Raw genomic sequence first — 25,683 nt, 5'->3', positions numbered from 1 at the left:
TTTATTTATTTTATTTAATCTTCATTTTACCAGATAAGTTAGTTGAGAACTAGTTCTCATGTTCGATAATGACCTGGCTATAAATGTTGTGAAATAATATTTATTCCCACTAAAACTTGAGGTTGCACATACAGTTATAATTGCATAACATGAGACATCTAGGCAAAGTACAAGTGTTAATATTTTTGTTATAAAAGTTGTACTTTTGAAGTTTTACTCAAGCAACAGCTCATGTTTTTTTAGTTTTGTCTCCTGACAGTGATTTAGTCTTTGTTACTTTACATTCCTGTGTTTTCTGTGGAGGAAGAAGGAGATGTAGAAATAATGTCATAATTATACCGTGCGCTCTGGATCTTTTCTATTCTGAACTCATTGTTTTTCTGAACCTGCCTCTCGGAGCTGCATACTCTCGTTCCCTGTGGTCTACTTTAAATGCATGGTGAGTCTTGCCATGTTGGCCCGTGTGGAGCCTCGCTGCTGATTTGTGTATGAAAGGACCGAACACGCCGTGAGTCTGTTAGCGCTACACACTGAGCCTTGTGTTTGTTTCTCACACAATCACAACAAGTGTCTGGGGATGAACCCCTGAGTGTGAGCAAAGAAAAAACCTAATTCTGCTGATGGGTTTGCATGTGGAGTAAGAAGCACCAGGCTAATAATCTTCTTCTGGTAATCTGGGATATTGACAGAGACATGGGGACACTTTTCTGAATCTGAGCTCTACTGTACAGAAAGCACTGCACGTTCTGTTCTGTTTTAAAATCCTGATTTCCTTGCATGAAGTTTAGAGCAAGTTTGTACTTGTAGGTCTGTGATTTGAGGTTTTTTTTAACCTGCATGTGTTAAAAATACATGTTTAAAAACCAATGCAGGGTGTAAATTTATGCCTTTTTGTATAAATTTATGTCATATGCAATAGCTGGTGTATCAGCCACTATTATGTTACATCAGAACAATGTGTTTTAGTGCATTTTTTTAGGAGGTGGGGGGCAACAAATACAAATTTACACCATGATGATCATTTCACTAGAATGTATCCAGCCAAAGTTTAATACCAACTGACTTGATGTCTTTTGATAACATTTGACAATCTGTGTTTGGCATAAATTCCCTCTTTATAGTATTGTAGTAGAAAGTTTTGGGGGTGAGGTCTTTGCATTAAAGCTTTAGTACACGACATTTAGACTCGTCAGACGTGTTTTATTGCAGACGCTGAAAGCAGCTCGGGTTCTTGTTGTGGAGTTGCCATAGTGAGCATCGCTGCTCCAGGCAAATACTTGGGGGACTTGAATTTACATTGTGAACTAGAAGTCTAATCCAGCGTCTGTTGCGTGTGCACTGTGCATGTTTATACTAAAGAACTGTGGTCAAAGTACGAGACAAATTACATGGTGTTGGTAAATTTGTGTCGGTAAATGCTGAATGCTGTGAACTGATAGTGCAGGATTTGAGCAGGGGGGCAATAAAGTGAAGCTTATCAATGGTTTGGACTAACAGAGTTCACGTCGTCTTGGAAACAAGTGTTTAAGTGATGCAACACACACCAGATGTCAGGCAAAAAGTAACCATGACATCCTACAATATATGCATTTACTTTTGTACTGCACATTTTCACAAGTAAAACAGTTCTGGCTGCTCAGTCTGCCTGATTGCTTCCACGTCCTTCTTATTTTCTACATGAAAAGGCCAAATGTTTTTTGATGATCTCTATATTTGTGAGTAAAATGCATTGAAAGTGTGCAGTTCTTGGGAAAATTATGCAACCTGGGTTCTTAATGAAGACTTTATAAATGTTTTTTACTGACAGAAGCCAAATAATTGCTTAAAGCGTACAGTTGACCTAAGTACTTCTTATTAAAACTGTTTAATAAGTCTGGCTTCAACCTATTTTGAATAAATTAAGCTTTAATATGATTGTTTATGAATTATGTTATGGTAATTTTAACTACATTATGACTTGAGAATTAAGATTTTGTCAGTTGTTGGGTTTGGAAATTATATATTTGTTTGGAAATAGCTTCCTTTATCTAAAATTGCTTTACACAGCAGCAGTTCCTCCACGGTAGCCGATATATACAGTATTTATGACAAATGCAGTAAACTAATATATGTGTGGATTTTTTTTGCAGTGGAAAACAGCTGTGTGTCTCTAACAGTCTGTTTTTTCTTCTAGTTTTTGATATGAGCACAGTTTTAACTACTGGGCTGCTGTCCTGGTGTAAATGAATGTAATTTTAGATTAATAGGAATTATGAGCCAAAATAACCAACATTTTTGCACCAAAACCCTTTCATCTATTGTGAGGCTGCAGCTAACAGTTATTCTTAATTACAGTATGTTTAGTTATGGCAATTAATTTAGCTATTGTTTCCTCGGTTAATGATTTAGATTATAAAAATGCAGTCCAACACAAAACGACAGACTGTCCTAGATGATGAAAACCACCACTTTTTTTTCATTGTTTGCTTAATTGACTAATTATATCAAGTTTAATCTGTGCTATTGCAGCTGCTTTTCAGCTTCTGCTATTTTTCCAGTTGCATACCCCTGCATTTAAGTTAGAGGCTCTACAATTTTCCAGCCAGTTGCTAGAAAGGGAATAATGTAAAGAGCAGACAAAGTGGAGAATGGAGCAGAAAGTAGTTAAATCAGTGTATTAGTCGAGTCCAGTTCAAAACAGCCAAGTTTAAGTCAAGAAAATGCTATTCTAGGAAATGTGAAGTGCGCCTTCCCCTGTGGAAATATAACATGCAGCGGCTCTTAGTACATCTTCGTGTGTATCATGGTCTTGCATTGTCGAAGTTTTAAAACATATTTCACAGTAAGAATGTTTGAAACACATTTTATATTACATCTAATTTATATCTTCTCAGCGACTTATAGGGTTAGAAATAAGCAGTGTCTTTAAAATTAGAGGTACTGCTAGTGCTAAAAATACAATAATATATCCTCATAATCCGTTGGAGGGGGGTATATTTCATCATGCCGTGCAGCTTTTTTATTATTAAAACTTGTCCTCTGTCTGACAGTTAATGGTTTACGTGGTTATTGATGCCAAACAAACGTCACTATATCAGTTATTATCTTGTGTTTCAGGCACTGCATCCAAAGGCCTCCTGTTCCCCGACACTGAAGGGAAGTAGATGAGTCTGTAGCTGTACGTCTGAACCTCCACCAGCTTAAACACATGTACTGCAAAGTCTAAACTTCATCCAGCATGGCTTTAGAAGTGTCCCTAACTGCAGAGGAAGAGAAACTAGAAAAGATGCAAAAGGTTCCTATGCCTGGTTGATTCACCAAAGGAGGCATTAGTTTGGTGGAAAGTGAATGGAAACGAGAAGAAAAACCACAGCAGGGGTTCCGTTCTGGACCCCTGCCCCGGTCCGGCCTTCACTGAACAGCTCCGACGACGCCTGGGAGGATGAGGACGAAGGCCAGCCGGCGAGGGAGGATGACTTTGGGAGCCAGATGGATGAGAATGGCATCATTGGACTGTCAGAGGTTTTTGAGGATGTGGGGTTGGGGGAAGATTATGGTGATGTAGATCCAGAAGGGGATCCTGGACCCAACATTAAAGAGGAGGCGGACCTGAGTGGAAGTAAGAGGAATAAACCACCTGAGGAGCTGAACTACAACCTGAGTGAATGTCTGTCCAACACAGAATCAGCAGGTGAGGAAACACTGCCATCCTGTGAGTCTTCATTTAGCCTTTAATATCTCAGTTTAACAATTTTTATTGCTGTAATTCCTGTCCTTATGTATTTCAAAGACCATTTCCCTGAAAGCTGCTTGAATTATGTTATCTAGGATTGCAGCATTATCAAACAAAATCACCCAGTATATTCCTAATTAGCTGTTTCTTCAATAAAACCTCAGAAAATAATGAAAATGCCCACTGCAATTTTCTAAAGCTGACAATAATAACCTCAGATTGCATGTTTTGTTATGTTTAAAATCCAAAAAAGATGTTTACAATCCTACAGGACAAAGAAAAGCAGCAGGTTTTGACAACTGGGAAGCTTGAAGAAAGCCCTTTTCATCATCATCTGTCTGTTAAAGAGACATCTGTCAAATCCTGCTTTAATTTGTTAATGTTTCTCATTCAGATATGCCCACCACAGTAATTCACAAAGCCACAGTACCTCCACATTATTGTTCATACACACAAGATTGCACAATCTAAACTAAAATAATACACTTATCAAACTGTTGAAATAACAAAAAGTGAATGGTGAAAGTTATATCACTGATAATCTAACTACTACTTCACCAACAAATAAGTAAAAATATCACGACCTCAACCTGAGGACAGCTGCTGTATAAAAAAAATATTTAACAGCAGCCAATAAACTGTCAGAAAAGTGTGACTTGCTGTTAGATCCTTAAAGGGATCATTTATATTCATAAGTTTTTAATGTACTCTGTCTTATGGATCCTGCTGCTATTTGTTGCTGCAGGTATTAAATAAATTGAAAGACTCCTACAAACAGCTGGAAGCAACACTGTAGCTCTTTTTTTTTTTTTTTTCAATCTCAACATTATAGTAGTTTTTGGTGAGTCTCATTAATCTGACCTGTTCCAGTCTGTCTTCATCGCAGTGAAGATCTATTACTTATGGACATTTAGGTTTGTGGTAGATATGAAGTTGAAGAGCAAAATGAATGAGAAAGATGTTTTGTGGCCATTTCGCTCTCTGGGATGTTTTTGGACCAATATCGGTGCTGAAATGTGGAAAACGGCTTCCCCAAATGTGTTTACACAACTCGATTCATGTAATTTGTTTTGCAGTTTTGCAAAATATTACTAGATACAACCTAGTTAGATTGCATTTGAAGCTTTTTATGGAAAAGGGGTGGGTTGTAGTTTGGGAGGAAAAGCCTGAAAACATGCTGCACTGAGACTATTCTTAACTGCATATTCTGAAATCATTTTCATCCCAGCATTAATATTTTCTTGTCTTTGGCAGGTTTTGACGTGATAGGTAGGTTAAAAGCCAGAACAGAGGATAAGAAGAGGTACGGACACCTGGATATAACAGAGGAGGAAGAGGGAAAGAGGAAAGGCAGGAGAACTAATAAACACAGATATAAGAGCACACCGGGAGAGCTTGGAGCTACAAATGGTTTGACAAGAGAGGAGATCAGCTCAACATCTTATAGTCTAGAACCTGCTGGACTCTCCAATCATCACTGCCCAGTTTCAGTTACTTCCCCCAGTTTGCTCCATCTTCTGCATTTCACCCCTGAGGAATTAGCTGCTGCACCAGGAATCGAAGCCGAAACGTTTCCAGAAATGGGCTTCACAGAAAGTCTTTCAGAATCTCACTGCAGCCATAAAAGCCTCAAGTTGAGTCCTCGCCGTTCTGAGATAAACCTTGAAGCTTCTCCTCAGCCGGAAGCAAGAGTTTCAGAGGAAGTTGTGTCAAATCATTACAGGAGAGTCAGTAAAAACCCTGGAGAAGTTTCAGAAAAGTCAGGTCACAAGCAGCCAAGGAGGACAGTGAATCTCTCTCCAAATGCTAGATATTCAAGGACTCATGCTGCCAGTACAATCAGTGACAACTCCGTTAAATCCAAACAGAGCAGAAAAGCACCTCTGAGCTACCAGACGCCTGATTTCTCCAAAGTGGAATCCAAAATTCGCTTCCCCAAAGGTTCCTACAAACCCCCCAAGAGCCGAATCTCACACACCGTCACATCGGATTCTCTGTCTCCTGAGCCCGCCTTAATGTTTAAATCCCCAGCGGACATCGTGAAGGAAGTCCTGCTGGACACCGATGGATCTCCTGCTTCATCAGACTGTGACAGATCTCCAGCCGGTGCCGCCAACTCCACTGTGCCTCTGGATTTTAGGTCCAAGCGAAATGCCACCACGCTGATGGAACACCTTCAGGTACAAGTAGAGACTTAAAGTAAAAGGTGATCTTTAGAAATTTACATGAAAAAACTAGTGTGGGTGCTTTCAAAATTGCTTTCAAAAGTAGACAGTGGATCTCATCATGAAAAAAAAGGACTGGTTTAGGCTCAGTTGGTTTCAAAAGCTGAAAATGTCTCACAGGATGCAACAATGCAAACATAATAGTGACACAAGCGCCTAGAATTTAATGCTCCTGTGCAGAAAGTTGAGCAAGAAACTTGTGATACATTGAAATAGTTTACCAAAATTGTTTTCTTTTTCTGCATATTTTAGACATTTGCACCCCTAACTGTGTGATCGCACAGGATCCATCATGCATTTAAAGACCGAATACCACTTCGTTAGACAAATTGCAAACTTGAAGAACATTTAAAAATGTGTTTTATGACCAGCTCAAGGTATAATAAAACAGTGACAAATGCTTTATATCGCATTATGTTAATCATCTAAAATGTCTTAATTAACCAGGATCCCTAAAAAGAAGACTGCCATTAAATGTCTTAGGATAGAAATGTCCTCATTTCATTTAATTTTATTCCTTGTTTTTTCACAGAAAGCACTTAACAGTAATCACACTCGAGTTAATTTGCAGCTAATTCTTATCTGTTATACCGAAGCACTAACACAAAAACAACCACAGAACAGTAAGTACACTACAGAAAACAACACAATAAATGAGATAATAAAATAAATATGAGGTGATTTTGATCGACCTTGAGGCTGGTTTTAAACACTGCAAACCTTCCCGAGTCAGTATTTCTGTGGATATAATTTCACTCCCCCGCCGCTTTATTCTTCCATTTTCAGTCTCAAATTAGGCCTCATATCGGAAACAAAGTGCCACCTGCAGCTTGCAGCCACTTCTCTGCCACCGTTGTTCGCTCCCAGAGGCAGCAATTACAGCAGCTGTTCCACTTTATATTCTCCTTGTTTCTGTAGCAGCGCTCAGGTCAAATAACAAGACACAATGTACCGAGCAGGAAGGTACACAGGGTGCACTGAGGGGGAATTCAGTTTCAAAGTTTGTTTTATATTGAGCGTGTTGAAGAGATTTAAATGATTACATCCACAAAGAAGAGAAATGAAATTTAGAAGTGGTAATGAACCATAAACAGTAATTACAGTAACTAGATTACAGCGAATCTCCCTCAGATTGAAGTCTTAAAAGGTTTAGAGATTTTATTTTTTTTAAAGCTATCAGCCCTGTATGAGGATTCATTGCTGATCAGTTTACTACAATAAGGACATTAGACTTATGTTTATACCTGAAACACCGTACTATGACATTAATAACACTGAATAAGTTGTAGTATTGTAGGAAAAAACCCTGCAGAAACAGGCATGACAGTACAAGTCTGATATTTATTCAGAACACAAAACATGTTATTAATATAATTTAATTATAAACTGTGATAATTTGACATTATTTCTGTGAATTTTCAGCTTTATAAATCAAATATGTGGAGTGATAATTTTAAGAAACGTTGCCTGTTGACCACTTTCAGCACCGTTTCACACATTTGAAATTTGAGGCTGTTTAAAAAATGTCTCAGGAACTATTAAAGGTAAAAGTTTAAAATGTTCAGTGTTATTTCTTATTATGTCATTGATGTAGAATCAGCAATATTGGACAAGAAGATAAAATAGTGTCCGATTATGGGTGAGTTAAAAATAAAAAGTTATGAAAAGTCCCATATTTGAGCATATTAACAAAAAAAATAACATCCAGAAGTCAACTAGTGATTTTTCTGAACCACGTCTCAAGAATACAAAACTAAACATGTAGAATACTTTTTAATGTGAAGTACTTGATCACAGAAATTTTAAAAAAGAAAGTTATTTTTGTTCAACTTTTATAAATGATTGAGCAGGTTTGACCAAAAAAAAACCAAAACAAAAACTAATGGTACATAATGTAATCTATGTAGTTCAGGAGTTGAAAAGTGGTTCTTTATTCTTCATGGTTTTCAATATGTGCATATGTTTCATTTTCTGACCCCACTTTTATAAAATATCCAAAAATATCTTTATAAATATTCATATTTTATGCAATCAAAATTCCAGGCAAAACAGAGATGGTTGAGCAAAAATTGCTCTAAAAAATGTGGAATTTTAAGATTGAATGAAAATATTTATTACAGCTTTATTTTTTTCTGTATTTATGGTTCTTTCTACAGAGATATGGATTGGAAGTGATGAAGGCAATAAGCAAACACAAATTACTTTTAATTTAGTCATTCTGTAATATAGAAGTTACCTGTTAATCACTTTTCTGGATGGATAAGTCTGGATATTTCTTTAAAATGTGCTTTGCGTTGCACAACACTGTTATTTAAAATATTGCAGAACGCTGAAAACATCTTAAAAAATCTTTAAAAAATCCATCACAAATCAACACAGAAGTTTGTCCACTGGGTGGTTCTGTGTTTATTATCGACAGCCTTACAATGTGAACTACACTGAACAGTACCTACATCCTGCTCTGTTCATTCAATACTCTCATTTCTTGCCCTGCTTCCCTTTCTGTTTCATTCATCTTTTTTTTTTTTTTTTTTTGCTCTCTCTCCTAAACGTTCTTATTTCCTCTCTCTGCAGGAAGCCTACAACAGTCTGCTGACTAAGTACGCTGAGGCAGAGAACACGATTGATCGTCTGCGTGTGGAAGCCAAGGTAGTTTAATCCACAGATTCAACTTTAATCTATCAACTTTTTAATGGTGTGCACTGGTGCGGGTTTTTTAAAAAACAGCAAATACGGATTTATTACTGATCTCACTTTTAAGTCATTATAATAGATCTGAGTTAATAGAAAGCTTCACAATGATGGACAGTTTATTGTCTTCAAATACGGGCGTTTTTATTGAATTATTGAATTAGTCTTTAGGGACAGATGGCATCATGTATAAATACCAGAAACGCTGAGTCACTTCAGTAATGATGCAGCTTTTATTACATAATGGAACAGCTGTGACAGTACTGTTACTTTCAAAATAGGGCTTGATATTAGGAGTCATGTGAGCCAAAAGTATCAAAAAGGCAAATTTGATCTTCTCACAGTCTGTTTTCTCTATTTAACGTTAAACTTATTCATTCATTGTATTATTTATGTTACCGAGACACTGTTGTTTTGGGGAAATTGCTTATGTTACAGTTGCTCCCATTCAAAATATTAGAAATTTAAAAAACACTACTGTTCAAAAATTTGAGGTCGCTTAGAAATGTCCTTATTTTTGAAAGAAAAGCAGTTCTTTTCAATGAAGATAGCATTAAATTAATCAGAAATCCAGTCTAGACATTGTTAATGTGGTAAATGACTATTCTAGCTGGAAACGGCTGATTTTTAATGGAATATTTCCATAGGGGTACAGAGGAACATTTCCAGCAACCATCACTCCTGTGTTCTGATGCTACATTGTGTCAACTAATGGTGTTGAAAGGCTCATTGATGATTAGAAAACCCTTGTGCAGTTATGTTAGCACATGGATAAAAGTGTGACTTTTTATGGAAAACAAGAAATTGCCTAGATGACCCCAAACTTTTGAACAGTAGTGTAGGTCAACATAAGTAGACAAACATGCCCTTAAAATATAAACATAAGTAGAGAAAGTACAAACATAAAATGTAAAAGATGCATTGCTCTAAGAAAATAAATCAATATGGAAGTATACTGTGTAATAAATGGTAATGGTGCACTACATGTACCTCACTGCCTAATAACCAGAGGCCCGTACTACGAAACAGGATTTGAGGTTAATGAGGTAACTTCAGGTTTAACTCTGTGTTCTCAGGACTATGACGTGATTCACTTCTTACTTCTAACTTATACTAAACTCTTAACCTATTTCAAAACAAGTTATGTTTGAGATAACAGATCAACACGTATTAAAACAACACATCTACTCACCTATCGATTCTCTTGGAAAACAGTGAAAGGGAAAGACAAGAGTTTTTAGAGTTGCAGGTGATTTCAACTCCATGTTATTGTTCTATGTGCCTTTATAGAGGGATATAATCCTAAAACAAAACCTGATGAAAACACTAAAGCCTCCTTGACCTTAAAAGACTTGCAGTTATGATACTTATCGGTTTGAAAAATGATTTTATAATGGTTTCCTAAGCAGCTGAAAGAATAAACCTAAGACTTGCTTTGTAGTAAAAGCCTCTGGGTAAATTCTTTCAGAATAAATCCAAGATATATCCACATATTCTGTATCTGCTATAAATTTTGTTACAAGGCCTTCATCATTTGCAAGAGAAAGAGGCAGAGCTCTATTATTAATCAGCTATAAGGAATAATAATTTATATGGTGCCATGAAAGAAACCAAGCTGTTAAAATGTGAATATAAAATACATATAAAACTGGATGTGACATCACCTGTAGGTTTACTAAACAGCAGTTAGTGTGACTCCAGCATCCACCTGCCACTCTCCTAATTATGGATAATTTTAGGTTTTAATACAATAAAAAGCAGGTGAGGTACATAAATATTCATACCCCGTACAGCTGTCATGAACAGAGAATTAGGGTGTAATTTACCTTGTCACTGCTTCATGAGATGAAATGATCAATGGTAGATTAGTTAAATGGTCAACAAGGTAAGTGTAGTGTCTAAGAAAACTCATTTTTTAAGCAGTGTTCATAAAATATAGTCACAGATTTAGCTTTAAATGTTCAATAGTGTTTGTGTTTTTACCTCTATGCTGTATTTATTTCCACAGGACAGAATTATAGCGAACCAGCAGTGCAGGTCCAGACAGTGTCAGGACATCACAGACAGAGCAGTACGTCAAAATGATTAGAAGTCTGAGAAATAAATGGAGGGGAGACGGGAGCAGCGTTGGAGTGTTGTGAAGTAGCTCCTTTAACGAACTGTTGGCCCATTTCTGTCGGAGCAGCAGCAGCTCCACAATCAGCGCCAACTAAAATCAGCTTACCGAGCTCCCCACCTCTCCTCCATCTCCTTCAACGCAAACGCCGAACCGCCATCTGTCTCCCTTTAAAACTGCACATCCAGGGCTTCAGGAGTGGCTTTAACACTGAAATATACTGATAGATTCAAAAGAGGAGGTTTTTCTGATGTTTTTAATGGATGAATCCTGTAAAATAGTCTGTTAAAACAATGTTGAAGGCAGTTTTACTTGCTGAAATTGGTTTTGAGACGTAAGTATATCATCTTTGATTGAAGATATTTGATGCAAAATTGCATAACATAAATATATTCTAGTACATTTTATCTCCAATCCTTCAGTTTTTCAGTTTATTTGATGTTTTTTGAGGCTTAATTTGCATCCAATTGATAAAAGATTTGATCATTCCAATCTGAAAATGAGGTTATTAGGTTGGGTTATATATCTTTCTGATCCATTTTATGTTTCTTAACTGTATAATGGAAGTGGCTCTGTGGGTGAAATACAGCTCACGGCCTTCTCTGTATGTTTTGCCTTGTGTGAATGTGTGTGTGTGTGTGTGTGTGTGTGTGTGTGTGTGTCTGCTGAGGTCAGTTTGAGGTCAATATGATTTACTGCTGAAGGCTTATCGGCGAGGAGCTTTAATTCATTCTCATTCATTCTGCGTTTGTGTTAAGTGCAAGGGTGGTGGTGTGTGCATTTAACCCCTTTGTCGCATCGTCTAGTTTAAATTCAGCTGGTCTCACTTGTGTTAATGGGCAGAAAAAATGCAGTTTTAAGACACTAGATGGGGATGTAATTCAGCCTGATTCAATCTCTAGAGTGAGAAATTAATCTAAAAATGTTGACGTCTTGCAGTTAAAGTTACCGTTTTGGTGGAAAAAAATGTGCCAGGATGTCACCCAAATGAGAAGTTTAGCTGCAAGCAGATATAGTAATAACTGCTGATTCCATATAGATCATGTATGCTCCTTCTTTTCATGTGTCCACCAGGTCAACCTGTACTCAGACCCTCCAAAGCCAGGTCATTTGGTTCAGGCCGGACTGAACCACGACGCCTCAAAGTTCATAAAGCTGGATTTTCCTCAGGCTCAGAAAGCAGAGATCACGTCGCCTTCTCTTCATCCAAATGAACATAGCTCTCATCAAGGTATGTTTATTCCATTTGATATTAACATCTTTGCTGTTAAATGTATTATTTTGTGTATCATATAAGTCAAGTCTTATAGGCTTCATCTCAACTATTGGAACCACAGTGATGTTACATTCATGGCTCAAGATGCTCATACAAACAAGTGCTATGAATTGAGGTAGACGGCTAGCTAACAGTTTGACTCAACTTTTCATGTGTTCAAAGGAGAATCATATTTCACCGTAAAACTGCAACAAAAGCACAAATTGCAAACAGAAATGAGCAAATAACCAACATATAACATGCACTACAGATAAAAAGTTTTAGAACACCCCAATTTTTTCATTTTTTTTTTGCAAATTATTCATGTTAATGTGTCATTGTACTCTGAAATGAAAGCATAGAACAAATAAACAAATGAAGTTTAAAAAAATCTGTTTAAAAAAACAAAATAAAAACCCCAGCCCCAGACCATCACACCTCCTCCTCCTCCATGTTGGACAGTTGATGTCACACACTGAGGAACCATCCTGTCGCCTACTCCTACTGAACCAAAGATTTCAAATTTTGATTCATCAGTATAGAAGAAACAGCAAATGCTGAGTCACAGCTATACTAGCAACCAGTTATTTATTTTTTGTTTATTTGATTTATTTCAGACATGCCACATTATCATTAAGGCAAAAGAGAAAGTAAAATACACAAAAAACTGCCAAACCAAATCCAAAACCTAAAATAATGTCTGAAAATAAGTATAATCAAGTGTAACTTATTATCCGCTATTTGTCATTGCATCTCGTATTTCCTGTTTACATCAATCCTTTTACTCAGTTGCTAAGATAACTCTCAATTATGGTTCTTCAGCTGCTGCTTAAGTTGCATCTTTGTTTTTAACTTGCATCAAATAAATCTTTATTCCTGTAACTTGTGTCCATTAAACAGGAAGTTCAGCTGCCTGTGCATCTCCCAGAAGTCCAGTTCATCAGCCAGGACAGCAGGTCACCTCTGTTATCTTCAGTCAGACTGACAAGTTCCTCCAGCAGGTAACTGGCTTATTAAAACTCACCAGAGATAAAACTCCTTACAGATTTTGCAGTAGGGATCAACCGATTACCAGCCTGCCCAATTATTGATAAATGAAATACTTCAGGTCTGATTCAGCCTCCTCTCTCTCTCTCTCTCTCTGTCGTCACTCTGTGCTCTCAGAAATGTCTCTCAAGCAGCAAAAACTGAACAAGAAACACAAACCAGGAAATTAGCTTCTCTCACAGTGGCTAATGCTATGCTAACAGCCGGTTCCTGAGTTAGAAGACAGCCACAGATCAACCTGGAGCAGAGTCTGAAATAATAATTTATAAAGCTTGAAGATATGGACCTTAGTGGGAAATGAAAGTGATATTAGAGAATATGTCACTGCAACATCAATCTCAGTCGATCCCTCATAAACAGAGGCGATAATTTAATCACTCCTATTTCTATTTTACATACTCAGTTACAGTCACCTTTATTAATGAAGAAGTCTAGTTATGAATGATAGGTTCTCACATCCTGTTAAAACATTACATTTAATCAATAATCAATATCGGTATCGGCCCCACATTAAACCAGAAACAAAAAACCCTAATAAATCGGTCGATCCTTAATTTACAGGATGTTGAAGGTGGAGATTCAGGAAAGTAATCATATTGTTTTTCCTTTTAGCTGCAGACTTTTGAGCATCTCTTGAAAAGTGAGAAACTCAAACCTTTTGAGCAAATGAAGGTAAGAACAAACATACAGTTTAACTCCTAATAGTCACCTCATATTCAGTATAATGAACCGACACTGTTCTTCAGGGTCTCACTCAGCTGTCTGAGGGTCTCGACTCTTTAGAAAAAGGCTACCTGTTAGCAAGAGATGAACACAAAGTCCTGCAGCAGCGAGGAGTAGAAATCAGCGACTTTGACCCTGAACGGTAACAGTGACGTCCAAAATGCATTAACAGCCAGAGATTTTGCATTTTATTATTGTGTTCACTGCAGCTTTAGTTGTTTTACTCTGTTTGTGTGTTCATGTTTATGCATCAGGGAGCTGGAGGGGCTGATCTTTCAGTGTGGGCTTCGCATGGATGAGCTGAAGGAGCAGGTGGAGCAGATGAGATGGGAACAACCCACCTGTGAGGCTCCACCCATTCCTCAACCCGCCTCCTCATTTACACTTTCTGCAGCCGCAGAATCCCTGATTCATCCACAGGTAGCAACACCATCAATTATTCTGAACATTAATGCACTCTATTGTAGTGAAAATCCATCTTTTGTGCCAATGCTATGAAATCACAAGTTAACAGCTTCAGTATCTTCTTTTACATCACGCCTTTTTATTATCCTCTAATTGATTTTTGGGTTTTTTTGTTTTATTCGTCAATTTATTCTTTTTTAGCCTTCATATATTTACTTATTTATTTTACTAATTTACCATTACTACTACTATTAGCATTTTAGCTTTGTGTTTATGATTTTATACTCTATTTTCTTTGCAATTTTTTTCCTTATTTGATTATGACATTTTATTGTTTTATCTGCTGTTGTTGTGCTACTTTATTCCGAAAATCTTTTACCATATTTGGACAACCCAGCCTTCTGTTGTTCAGTGGTCTTCCTGATTATCCTTCTTTCCTTTTTTGCCCAATCTGGAAAACATTTTGTAAGCTCTGTTTTTTTATATGTACTATAGAAATAAAGTTATTATTATTATTATTATTATTATTAATAATAATAATAATAATAATAATAATAATAATAATAATAATAATAATAATAATAATAATAACAGCATTCTGTAGCTTAGCCACGAAGAGAAATTTGTACAGTTATTATGCTAATGACTGTAGTAATTCTAATGTAAACAGAAATATACGAGGTCTGTAAATGTAGATGTTTTATGCAACTATACAGTAAAAAAAAAGTACCATATGCTGTTTTTTATTTAAATTATTTGACCATTTTGTTTTTTAAAGATAGTCTCCAGCTATAAAAAACACTAAATGTTATATAAAATTTTGACTTCATCTCCTTCCAGATCCCTCCTGAGCCTTTGCTGGTTGATCCTGGTGAAGCAGCACAAATAGAAGAGAGTTCAGTCAGTAGTGAGAGCGAACTGGAAGATGAAGAAACTCTGAATTCTCTCCACCTCAACCCTCCAAATGTTGAACTCCGATATGTTGAGCATAACTTTTCCATGCCAGATCAGTGAGTAATGTTTTAAATCTTTTATTCTTAAAAAAAAAAAAAAAAAAAAATCTTCAGCACTTGCAGGTCTTTAATAATCTTGTGATTTTCTTAAACATCATGTGATCATAAGTGACATCTTTGTTCTTCAATGTTTCATTTTTCAAGTAATTCCAGCTTAATTAATATACGTGGCCTAAAACCTGGCAAAGGTGTGACTTTTGAAATTTTAACCTAGGCTCTAAGAATGCATCAGCAATACACTGTTATTAAAAAAAAGAGCAATGTGTAATATTTTTATGGCAGTTTCTGATAGGGATATTTTTCCCTTAAGGTCCTAACTTTTACTTGTTCTCTGCACAAACAATTATGATGCATCAGACTCAGTGTTGTTAATCATTTACATATCCCAGAATGTGATTATCAAAAAATCGACTTATTTTATGGGAAATATATCAGTTTTTGTGGGGGTTTTGTTCTTAAAAAAAAGAAGCAATAACAGGGTTGAAATGGGTTTATAGGAGATTTTTAACGAGGACATTTTGGTCCTTCGCGGTGTAAGTGTGTTTTGTTTTGTTTTTTTCAAATCTGACACTGTACAAAAAACAATAATGTGTCAGAATTAATGGTGTGGATTATCACTGATGTATCCCAGATTGTGGTTATCAAAAAAGCCGTAAAAAAAACAAGAGGGACACCTTGTAGACAAACTGTCACTTAAAGGGCTAAAGTTCTGAGAAATGAATTTTTGGTAGTTATGATCAACACTGCTGTTGGTTAAAAAATCTAAATCCGTGAAAGTAATTGATAATATTATTAGAAGATATTTGTAGGAGAGTATTTTTTTAAGGGCATTCTTGTCTTGTGTCACCTTTTAAAAATGATGCCAGAGGGTTAAATGTGGAAAACAAGGAGCCTTGTAGCTTGAAGTTATTTCATCTTAAATCATATTTCACACTAAATGTTCTTTCTTTTTCTGTTTAGCTACCAAAGCTTCAAGTGGCTTCCTAAACTTCTAGACCACAGTTTAGGGGAAGGACTTCCTCCGTCTGCTGCTTTAAAAACTGAATTGCAGCCTGAGGACAAGAAGCACGAGACACTGGATCAAGAACCTGAAAACAGCAAAGTCTGGAAAACTCTCCCACAGAGGTTAGTCTTAGAAAGCAGCTCTGAGATGTTCCTGCATCTAAAAATATATGTTTTTAGCTTTGATGGTAACATGATGCTGATTTTTCACCTACCTTTTGATTAAATAGAAATTAAAAATGAAAACATGCAAAAACCACATCTACAAACGGACTTTTTTTTTTTTTAAAGGAAGCTGTTTTCACTGGCTTTATTGACTAAATTGTGCTTCTCTGTTGACAGTGAAACCACTTCAGACCCTCCCGACTCTCCAGCTGACACCGGTAAACAGTGGAGCAGCAGGTCCAGTCCTCCTTCATACGGCGCCTCCAGTCTGTCCACCCCAGTTCCTCCCAGTAGCAGAAGTAGGTTGGATCTGAGAAAGTCCCACAGCAGCAGTCTGAGCAGCCTCGGAGATATTCCTGCAGAGAGGATGAGCTCCAAGGGTCAAACTGGGAGCAGGAGAGCACATTCTCAGGTCAGTCATGTTGTAAACTACCAGCATAAATAACAACCTGTCATTGATTTTTTATTTATGCACCTTACCAATGCATTTCATGCATTGGTAAGGTTTAAAATATATCACTTCATAACTTATAGTATAATTATACTAATAATAGCAGGAATTGTAAAATTCTGGCTTTTCAGTGTGACGTTCTTCATCTTAGGGTAATGGGGAAGAGGGAATAAGCACCATTTCTCCTGATATTATATGATTTACATTAAGAAGATCATGTAAATTCAGATTTCTAAATGTTCACTTATTTAACCGCAGCAGTAATTAATAAAACCTTCTATTTAAGTGAAAAGATGAAATGTATTAATTCCACAAAGACAACTGCAACTTTGCAGATATCTGCTTCTTAAACTAACATTAAACCTTAACCTCTATACAGCGATTCAAACATTTACATGCTTCCAGACTTTATGTAGTAAACTGTAGAAATACAGTCTAGATAGATAGATAGATAGATAGATAGATAGATAGATAGATAGATAGATAGATAGATAGATAGATAGATAGATAGATACTTTATTTATCCTGAGGGAAAGTCAATTATTCAACAGGTTACATACAACAAAAAAAACCAAAAAGATGAAAAAAGGCAGGTTAGTAACTAGACTAACATCAATATTAAAGGTTAATATATACTCTAGAAGACTCTACAATGCAATAAACGAACAATCCTAATTTTAATATCTATAGACATAATAAATGTATTAAAAGTCAAGGTACAGTATTTACACATTTCAGTGCACATTGATTTAAAGTGTTTTCGAACAGGTAGTAAGAAAAAACAGTTGTAGTAAACTATATTAGGCTCATAGATTCACTATTCTAGCTGGAAATGGCTGATTTTTAATGGAATATCTCCATAGAGGTACAGAGGAACATTTCCAGCAACCATCACTCCTGTGTTCTAATGCTACATTGTGTTAGCTAATGGTGTTGAAAGGCTAACTGACGATTAGAAAACCCTTGTGCAATTATATTAGCACTTGAATAAAAGTGTGAGTTTTTATGGAAAAAATGAAATTTCCTGGGTGACCCCAAACTTTTGATAGTGTATGTATTAAATATTGTGTTATCTGTTTTGTGTCGACCAGGATGGGATCATCTCTCCAGAGATGGACAGCGGTTTTGTTGGTTCAGAGAGCAGCCGCCTGACTCCTGCTGCAGCTTCCAGTCCTGTCCAGCAGAGGGCATCAGAGAGGTGAGCAGAGAACACTGCCTCACATCACCTCCCTTATTTACTGCACCATACATTTCACCTCATCCCCCACCATGTAATAAACACGCCACACATTGATGTTTCCTCTTCCTCAGTGTGACACAGTGTCTAGTTTTTAGTCTGTTTCTCACAGGTCATCTGTTTTTGTGTGTTTTAATGTTCTACTGTGATGCAGCAATGCTTCAGTGCCTCAGGAGGGAAACTCTGGAAGGCCTCAGACAGGGCTGGTCTCTACTCCATCTTCATCATCATCACATCGTCCAACAGCAACAGAGCCAAAATTGGACTCCCAGTTTAACCCAGATCAGCCAAGGAGAACCAGACCAGGACGGAGGAGACGAACCTTCTCTTGTTCTCCACAACGTTGGGTCAGTCGGAGAGAACAAACACCGGCCGACGGTGACAGCAGTGAGTCTCCAGTTTGAATCCAGTGACTGTTTTTAATCAACACTAAAACCTGCTGTCCTTATACTCTTATTATTTATTAGTTTTTCCTTTCTCTGCAGCGTCCACTCGCTCTGAGGACTCTGACCACTGCTACAGATCCATCGACTCCCTCCACAGCCCCCCCTCCAGCTCCTCACGGGCTGCTCGGTATCACCATGGCAATTCTCAGGCCGCGAACTTCAAGTGAGTGTGTGTGTGTGCGTGCAGCAGCTGCTACCATGGCGATACTGTGCAAACAAGGCCACGTTTTCCTGAGTGGGACTCAAAGTGAACAAGTGAAAAAGCCACATTACCAAAGAGTGCAGAATGTTGCAGAAAATATATGATCAGAGCCACAGTGATACTATAAATCACACAGTGAATGATTTCTCATGGATAACGGTTATTACAATAATACCTGAAAGTCCATGAAATGCTCCACCATGCTGAATGTTTCTATTATTGTATCTTTATTACAGAATCTGCTGCTATTGAATGAGGTTACATATTAGGAGGTACCTTCTGTTGTTTCCTGCGTGGTGTGGTTCTGCATGATTCATTTTAAAAAGTGTGTGTGAATACATTTGGACTGACACCTGCACAGAAATTTAAAGCACCTGGACTTTACTGCAGTTTGACTTTACAACTTGGTGTGACGAGGAATAATTCTGACCTTTAACTGGATGGTTTATCGTGATTTTAAACATCTTTTTTGTCCGCTTTTGTGTGTTGTTTTTTCTTTAGTGATGCCATCCAGACACTACAGGCTGAAGTAACCAGACTGAAGGAGAGACTGGAAAGCTGTCTGAAGAATAAGAAACCTCTCAGCTCTGTGCAAGCAGCTCGTTCAGCTCTCAACACCTCCTCACCGCGCATCAGGTGGGTTTTTACCCTGCAAAGTGTAGCAACACACTTTTGGACAGATGTTGAGAGTTTGTCTGTAGAGTGAAACAAGAGGATTAACATGATTTTTCTTTTAGCCCAGTAACAATATTATACAACTGGAGTGGTTTCACCATCACACCTGATCAGTGATTGTCCTAATGTTGGCCATGTATGCAAAAAAAACATCCATCCATTATCTATACACCACTTAATCCTCATTAGGGTCATGGGGGGCTGGAGTTTAACCCAGCTGACTTATGATGAAGGCGGGTAACACCCTGGACAGGTCACCAGTCTGTCACAGGGCTACACTTAGAGACAAACAATCACACTCATATTCACACCTACGGACAATTTAGAGTTACCAATTAAGCTCAGCATGTTTTTAGACTGTGGGAGGAACCTGCAGAACCTGGAGAAAACCCACACATGCACAGGAGAACATGCAAACTCATGCAGAAAGATCCCGGGAAGGCTGGGATGCGAACCAGCGATGTTCTAGCTGCAAGGCAACACTGCTAGCCACCAATCCACTGTGCAGCCCTCCAAAAAACATAATTTAAATATTTTTTTTCTCATAAAGTTTGCCTGACTAGCACCATACTCTACAGTTTTGGACCAAATTTCCACCATCATGTAACTGGTTTGTGTTATTCTATCAAAGCAGGGTTGTACCACTGAAGACTATCAATGATGCTGCAAAATTTCAGGACTTCAGCTACATTATCTCCCAAGTTATGCCACTTTAAACATTGATCTGTCTATTTGTGCATAGAAAATGCCGCCAAAATGGATATGACCTCACTTTCTTTAAGAATTTATAACTCAAAAACCAAACACCTCAACTCAATCAATATTCAACACCTAACGAAAAAAAAAGTCTGTCAAGTTGAATATGGTCAGGTGTTGGACATTCTGTGAGTTGAGGCAGAAAAACCCTTATATACTTTACCTGTAATCTGTTCTTTTTATGTGTGTTGGTATTTATTTGACTTTTTTGTCACTGCTCAGGACTGTGGAGCAACGAAGAGAAGCCAGCTGTGGAAGAAGAGAAGCTCGGTCACTTGATGAAGTACAAGAGGAATCTGTGCTGAGACGAACAACCAGATCAGCTTCTGCACAAACACAAAAAACACAACAAGACATCTGTAAGTACACGGTATAATCCACATTTTACTAGTAGCACCTAGAGCAGAAGTAGGATTCATAGAGAAAATTTATTAAAGCAAAGGTTCAGAACATCACAACGTCTAACTTGAGTTAGTGTGATATATGTTGAGGTAGCCTAGTAGTTGCATATTCAATATGATTAAAATACATTTTGGCAATATTTATTGTTAACATTTACAGAAATATAAGACTGTAGATATGTATGATGTGTTTCTCTCACTAAGTATAAGAAGGGCTGCATTTAAAGATATGAGAAAATAAATATAACAGCGTCTGAAAAACTTTGCGTCTTAATAAAATTCATAACTTGACAAAAATAAAGTTTAACCACAGCTTTTTCCCCTATTTCTTAAACTGTCTGACATCTTCGCTGAACAGCCTCAACCAACTGTACAACTTACACCACCATTCAAAAGTTGGGGTCACTTAGAAATGTCCTTATTTTTTTAAAGAAACACAGTTTTTGTTCAGTGAAGACAACATTAAATGAATCATAAATCCAGTGTAGACATAGTTAATGTGGTAAATGACTATTCTAGCTGGAAACGGCTGATTTTTAATGGAATATCTCCATAGAGGTACAGAGGAACATTTCCAGCAACCATCACTCCTGTGTTCTAATGCTGCATTGTGTTAACTAATGATGTTGAAAGGCTAATTGATGATTAGAAAACCCTTGTGCAGTTATGTTAGCATATGATTAAAAGTGTGAGTTTTCATGGAAAACATGAAATTGTCTGGGTGACCCCAAACTTTTGAACAGTAGTGAATAAATCTCAATAAATCTTAACAATCTTTAACAATTTCTCTTTAATTCCCTTGTATTGCTCTCTTTATTTTTATTTTTCTTTCCATCGTCCTATTGGCTGGATAGCGTCAGGTGGGATGGCTTAACTCGCATGCAATTGGTCTGTTTGTTTCCCGACCATAAACAGTAGAAAAGCTGTTTCGGTTAAAATCGAAGCGTCCCTTCAAATTTGTAACCCCCTTGTCGTTTATTGCTTATAGGTCCAGATGGCATAGAATATATAAATGTGCAGAAAAAATGGTTTATAACATACAAACATGAGTCCTAAGATATTTCAAACAAGGGATTTGGTCTGAAATTTGGTCCGTGAAAAACCAAACCAGTAAAGAAGCTGCATTTCAAACTTAGATACACACGGTAGAATTTCTATAAATTGACACACTGATCCTATGAAAGTTTGTGTGGTATTAGCATGACGACATGTCACTTAATGCATCTGACGTTTCTTATTTCAGTGAGAAAATCCGAGCTGGACTCGTCCTCTCCTCATCCTCAGGTGTCCAGATGTCCTCAAACATCTGCAGCACCAGACAGCAGCTGTCAACACACGACTTCAGTCCGCAGCAGGAGAACACAAACCGGTAAGAACATCTGGCTCTCCACTGTACATAGTTTAACCTCTAATGTAACTTCAGACACTTTGATTGATTCTGACACAACCTGTGTCTTCGATGCAGTACTTGAAGAACCTTACTTGTCTTACTGATGGATTTCAGAACAGCATTACCTACAACTGTGCCCTGAATTAATTCAAAATACATGCAAATCATGGCAGAATTTCTTTTTTTACGCATTTTGCCACATTCATATTAAGCACATAAAACTAGTAAAATTTCCTGAACTGGCTTTAGATTTGGGTACATGGGTTCATGCTAGTTTACATGTTTTAAATACAAGAACCAATTAGAAATACATAGTGTTCAGTATATTAAGATTTTATAAAGTTTACATGATATCATCTTCATTTATGTTATGAAGAAAAAACACTAAAACTGATTTATTTCGCATTTAATAGGCAGTTTTTTCAATTAGCACAGTCTGGAATATATCAGCGATCAGCAACAACATTCATTCTGATGCATTATTATTTATTTGTGCATTGTGAGATTTAAATAAACTCACATTTCTGACCTCAATACCTAAATGTAACAAAATATTATGTATTAATATTATTGTATACACAGGATATTGTTAACATTCTGAGAGATGCACACCATTGCCAATATTTATGCTATACATACATTTATCTGAAATTGTTTTAAAAAATCAAATGAAAAAAGGACGAAGTGTGGCTAAAGTCAGCACATAAATTGTCACCACCTTTTATTTATTGTTTGTATTAATAGAAATTAACTAAGCTTTTGGCACACAGTTTTGTCCTCTAAATGTTCTCTCTTTGTGTCTGAAGCAGCAGATGAACCCGACAGCAGCAGAAGTCGAGCCTTTCTTTGTCCTCAGTGTTTGTCGGGTCGCAGGGGACGACGAACTGAACGTAAGAAAACCGATACTGAGCAGCAAATCTCTGCAAACATAACCTCCTTTACATTCAGGGAAAAGGGGGTAAAATCTGCTTTTTTAGATTTATTTAAAACCCATGTTGCAGCCGTTGTCCACATTACCTGTCCTGCTTGAGTAGTTGATCAGCCTCCTTTGGTTTTTCTGGACTTCCAGGTCCAGCTGGTGGCATCAGAGAGTCGACTCTTCCCTCCACTTGCTGCCGTCGGTGTCCTCTTTGTGGACGCCTTGAACCGAACACATGCACTGAGCCAGGTGAGAGACAAGACGTGTTATCTCTGTAAACTCCAGGCTACAGTTTGTGTGTCAGCAGCACATTTTTCTGTACAGTCGCTGTTGTTCAGCACATAAATGATCAGAGTCTGCAGTAACTGAAACGAGTTTAATTACCTGAATGGAGCTGCTGACTTGCTCTGTGATTCTCAGACTGCCACCGACACTCAGAGTCTCCCGACAGAACGATGAGCAGGAGATACTTTGCAGATTCACCTGAGCTGCTGGAATACAGGCCGGTCGGTCCAACGCCACTCCTGTAAGTAAACTGAACTCCGTAGACCAGCGGTGTCAAACTCATTATAGTCCAGGGGCCACATTCAGCCCAATTTGATCTCGAGAGACCAATAAAATCAGGACATCATAACCAAAAATACTGTCAACTCCACATTTTTCCCTTTGTTTTAGTGCAAACAAGTACATCCTGATAATGTTCACATTTAATGAAGTATGTTTGAACAGAACATAATGAACAACCTGAAATTTCTTAACCCTTAGATGCATAAGTGGATCAAAAATGACCCGATGAAGTCGTTTTCCTGCAATATCTTTGCAATGACAAGTTTTTATCACTTTATATTGCAGCTCTTCCTCAAGAAACATGTTTTTGACATCATTCTTTTAGATTTTTAATCTACCGTTTATACTTTTAAATAAATTGTAATATTTGGATTATGACACAAAGCTGTATTGATAATATCATGCAAGAGATAATGCACAAACTTGGAGGAAAAGAAGAGAAAAATGTCAACAAAATGGATATTGACATTCTTCTATTGCTGTTCTGTGCAATATTCTTCTTTTTCAATCAAAATGTTCAAAATCTGTTATGGAGTGAAAAACAAACATATTTCAAACACAAAATCCTTCTTGTGTGGACAAAAATATAATAAAAACCTTAAAAAAAGATTATTCTTAACCAAAATGACATAAAAACACATTGATTCTTATATAGGATCATTTTGACTCACTTGTGGACGAGTGTAGGGTCCAATCATTTTGCAGTTCATACTTTTTGCAGATATTTTTATAGACTTTACTCACCTTTCCATGCCTCTACACGTACTGTAGCACTAGTAGTAGATTTCACTCAGCACTAACAGGAAACATTCGGTGACCAAACAAACTGACTTCAGTTCTTTTGTAAAAACATCCAAAATGCGAAAACGTCTTACAGGAGGATGAGAGTCTACAAAGACTGATTAAATGTGAGGTCTGGAAAAAAGTCACCTGAATAACTTCGTCTGCTGATGTTGTTTTTCTCCAACTCTATGCTGTAACGTTTTGTTTTTTGAAATTTGATGACATATACTGATTTTTTTTTTTTTTTTTTACAGCACAGTATATTGTAGTGTTTTTGACAACATACTATACGATGATATTTTTACGAAATTTTTGACACCATGCTAAGGTATGGCGATTCTGCAAAGTTTGGACACCATTTTTGACAACATGCTAAAGTATGAGGTTTTTGCGATATTTTTGATGACATACAAGACTATGAAGTTTTTGACAACTTAGTATGGACTATGATGTTTTTGATGACATTTAACGGCATACTATGCTATGACGTTTCTGCAATATTTTTGTCAACATACTAAAGTATGACATCTGAAAAGTTATTGAGAACATGCTAAAGTATGACGTTATTGATGACGTTTTTGACGACATACTAAACTATGGCGTGTTTGTGACTTTTTTGACGACATACAGACATACTAAACTATGACGTTTTTGTGACTTTTTTGACGACATACTATACTATCGCGTTTTTGTCACTTTTTTGACGACATGCTATACTATGGCATTTTTGACGACATACTAAACTATGGCGTTTTTGTGACTTTTTTGACGACATACTAAACTATGATTTTGTGACTTTTTGACGACATACTATACTATGGCGTATTTGTGACTTTTTGGAGGACATACTATGCTATGGCGTTTTTGTGACTTTTTGGACGACATACTATCGCGTTTTTGTCACTTTTTTGACGACATACTATGGCGTTTTTGACGACATACTAAACTATGACGTTTTGTGACTATTGACGACATACTATACTATGGCGTTTTTGTGACTTTTTTGACGACATACTAAACTATGGCGTTTTTGTGACTTTTTTGACGACATACTATGGCGTATTTGTGACTGTTTGGACGACATAATATACTATGGCGTTTTTGTGACGTTTTTGACAACATACTAAACTATGATGTTTTTGTGACTTTTTTACATTATTTCATCATATGGCACGTTTTTACAACATGTTTGAAAAATCGCATATTTTTTCGACATAGTATATATAGTAAGGCGTTTTTTTTTTGCGCCAAAATTCATGATGATTTTTTTTTCAAAGAAAACCTTTCTGAAGTGTTTTTCACGCCCTCCTTTACATCATTTCATCATATGGCACGTTTTTACAACATGTTTGAAAAATCGCTTTTTTTTTCGACATTGTATAGTAAGGCGTTTTTTTTGCGCCAAAATTCATGATGATTTTTTTTTTCAAAGAAAACCTTTCTGGAGTGTTCTTTACGCCCTCCTTTACATTATTTCATCATATGGCACGTTTTTACAACAT

The 25,683-nt window shown here is 36.9% G+C and overlaps 1 protein-coding gene across 7 annotated transcripts in view; it reads left to right on the top strand.

Moving 5' to 3' along the window:
- akna (AT-hook transcription factor) overlaps positions 1–25,683 on the top strand; it is a 31,553-nt gene that overhangs the window by 4,924 nt on the left and 946 nt on the right. For 4 of the 7 annotated variants that reach the window (XM_055004117.1, XM_055004118.1, XM_055004120.1 and 1 more), the window contains exons 2-22: positions 3,097–3,670; positions 4,967–5,892; positions 8,512–8,586; positions 10,637–10,699; positions 11,819–11,975; positions 12,900–13,000; positions 13,659–13,718; positions 13,793–13,911; positions 14,024–14,189; positions 15,015–15,184; positions 16,148–16,312; positions 16,532–16,766; positions 17,897–18,003; positions 18,197–18,429; positions 18,510–18,651; positions 19,192–19,326; positions 20,344–20,480; positions 21,766–21,891; positions 22,719–22,802; positions 22,982–23,080; positions 23,252–23,357. In XM_055004117.1, coding sequence (XP_054860092.1) covers positions 3,328–3,670; positions 4,967–5,892; positions 8,512–8,586; positions 10,637–10,699; positions 11,819–11,975; positions 12,900–13,000; positions 13,659–13,718; positions 13,793–13,911; positions 14,024–14,189; positions 15,015–15,184; positions 16,148–16,312; positions 16,532–16,766; positions 17,897–18,003; positions 18,197–18,429; positions 18,510–18,651; positions 19,192–19,326; positions 20,344–20,480; positions 21,766–21,891; positions 22,719–22,802; positions 22,982–23,080; positions 23,252–23,357 — 3,749 coding nt within the window. In that variant the 5' untranslated portion in view covers positions 3,097–3,327. The remainder of the gene's footprint in view (positions 1–3,096; positions 3,671–4,966; positions 5,893–8,511; positions 8,587–10,636; positions 10,700–11,818; positions 11,976–12,899; positions 13,001–13,658; positions 13,719–13,792; positions 13,912–14,023; positions 14,190–15,014; positions 15,185–16,147; positions 16,313–16,531; positions 16,767–17,896; positions 18,004–18,196; positions 18,430–18,509; positions 18,652–19,191; positions 19,327–20,343; positions 20,481–21,765; positions 21,892–22,718; positions 22,803–22,981; positions 23,081–23,251; positions 23,358–25,683) is intronic. The other 3 variants (XM_055004122.1, XM_055004121.1, XM_055004124.1) reach the window with 3 other exon arrangements.

This window comes from Amphiprion ocellaris, chromosome 17, assembly GCF_022539595.1.
Source record: "Amphiprion ocellaris isolate individual 3 ecotype Okinawa chromosome 17, ASM2253959v1, whole genome shotgun sequence".
NCBI lineage: Eukaryota > Metazoa > Chordata > Actinopteri > Pomacentridae > Amphiprion > Amphiprion ocellaris.
This window is presented reverse-complemented; position numbering and strand designations above follow the sequence as displayed.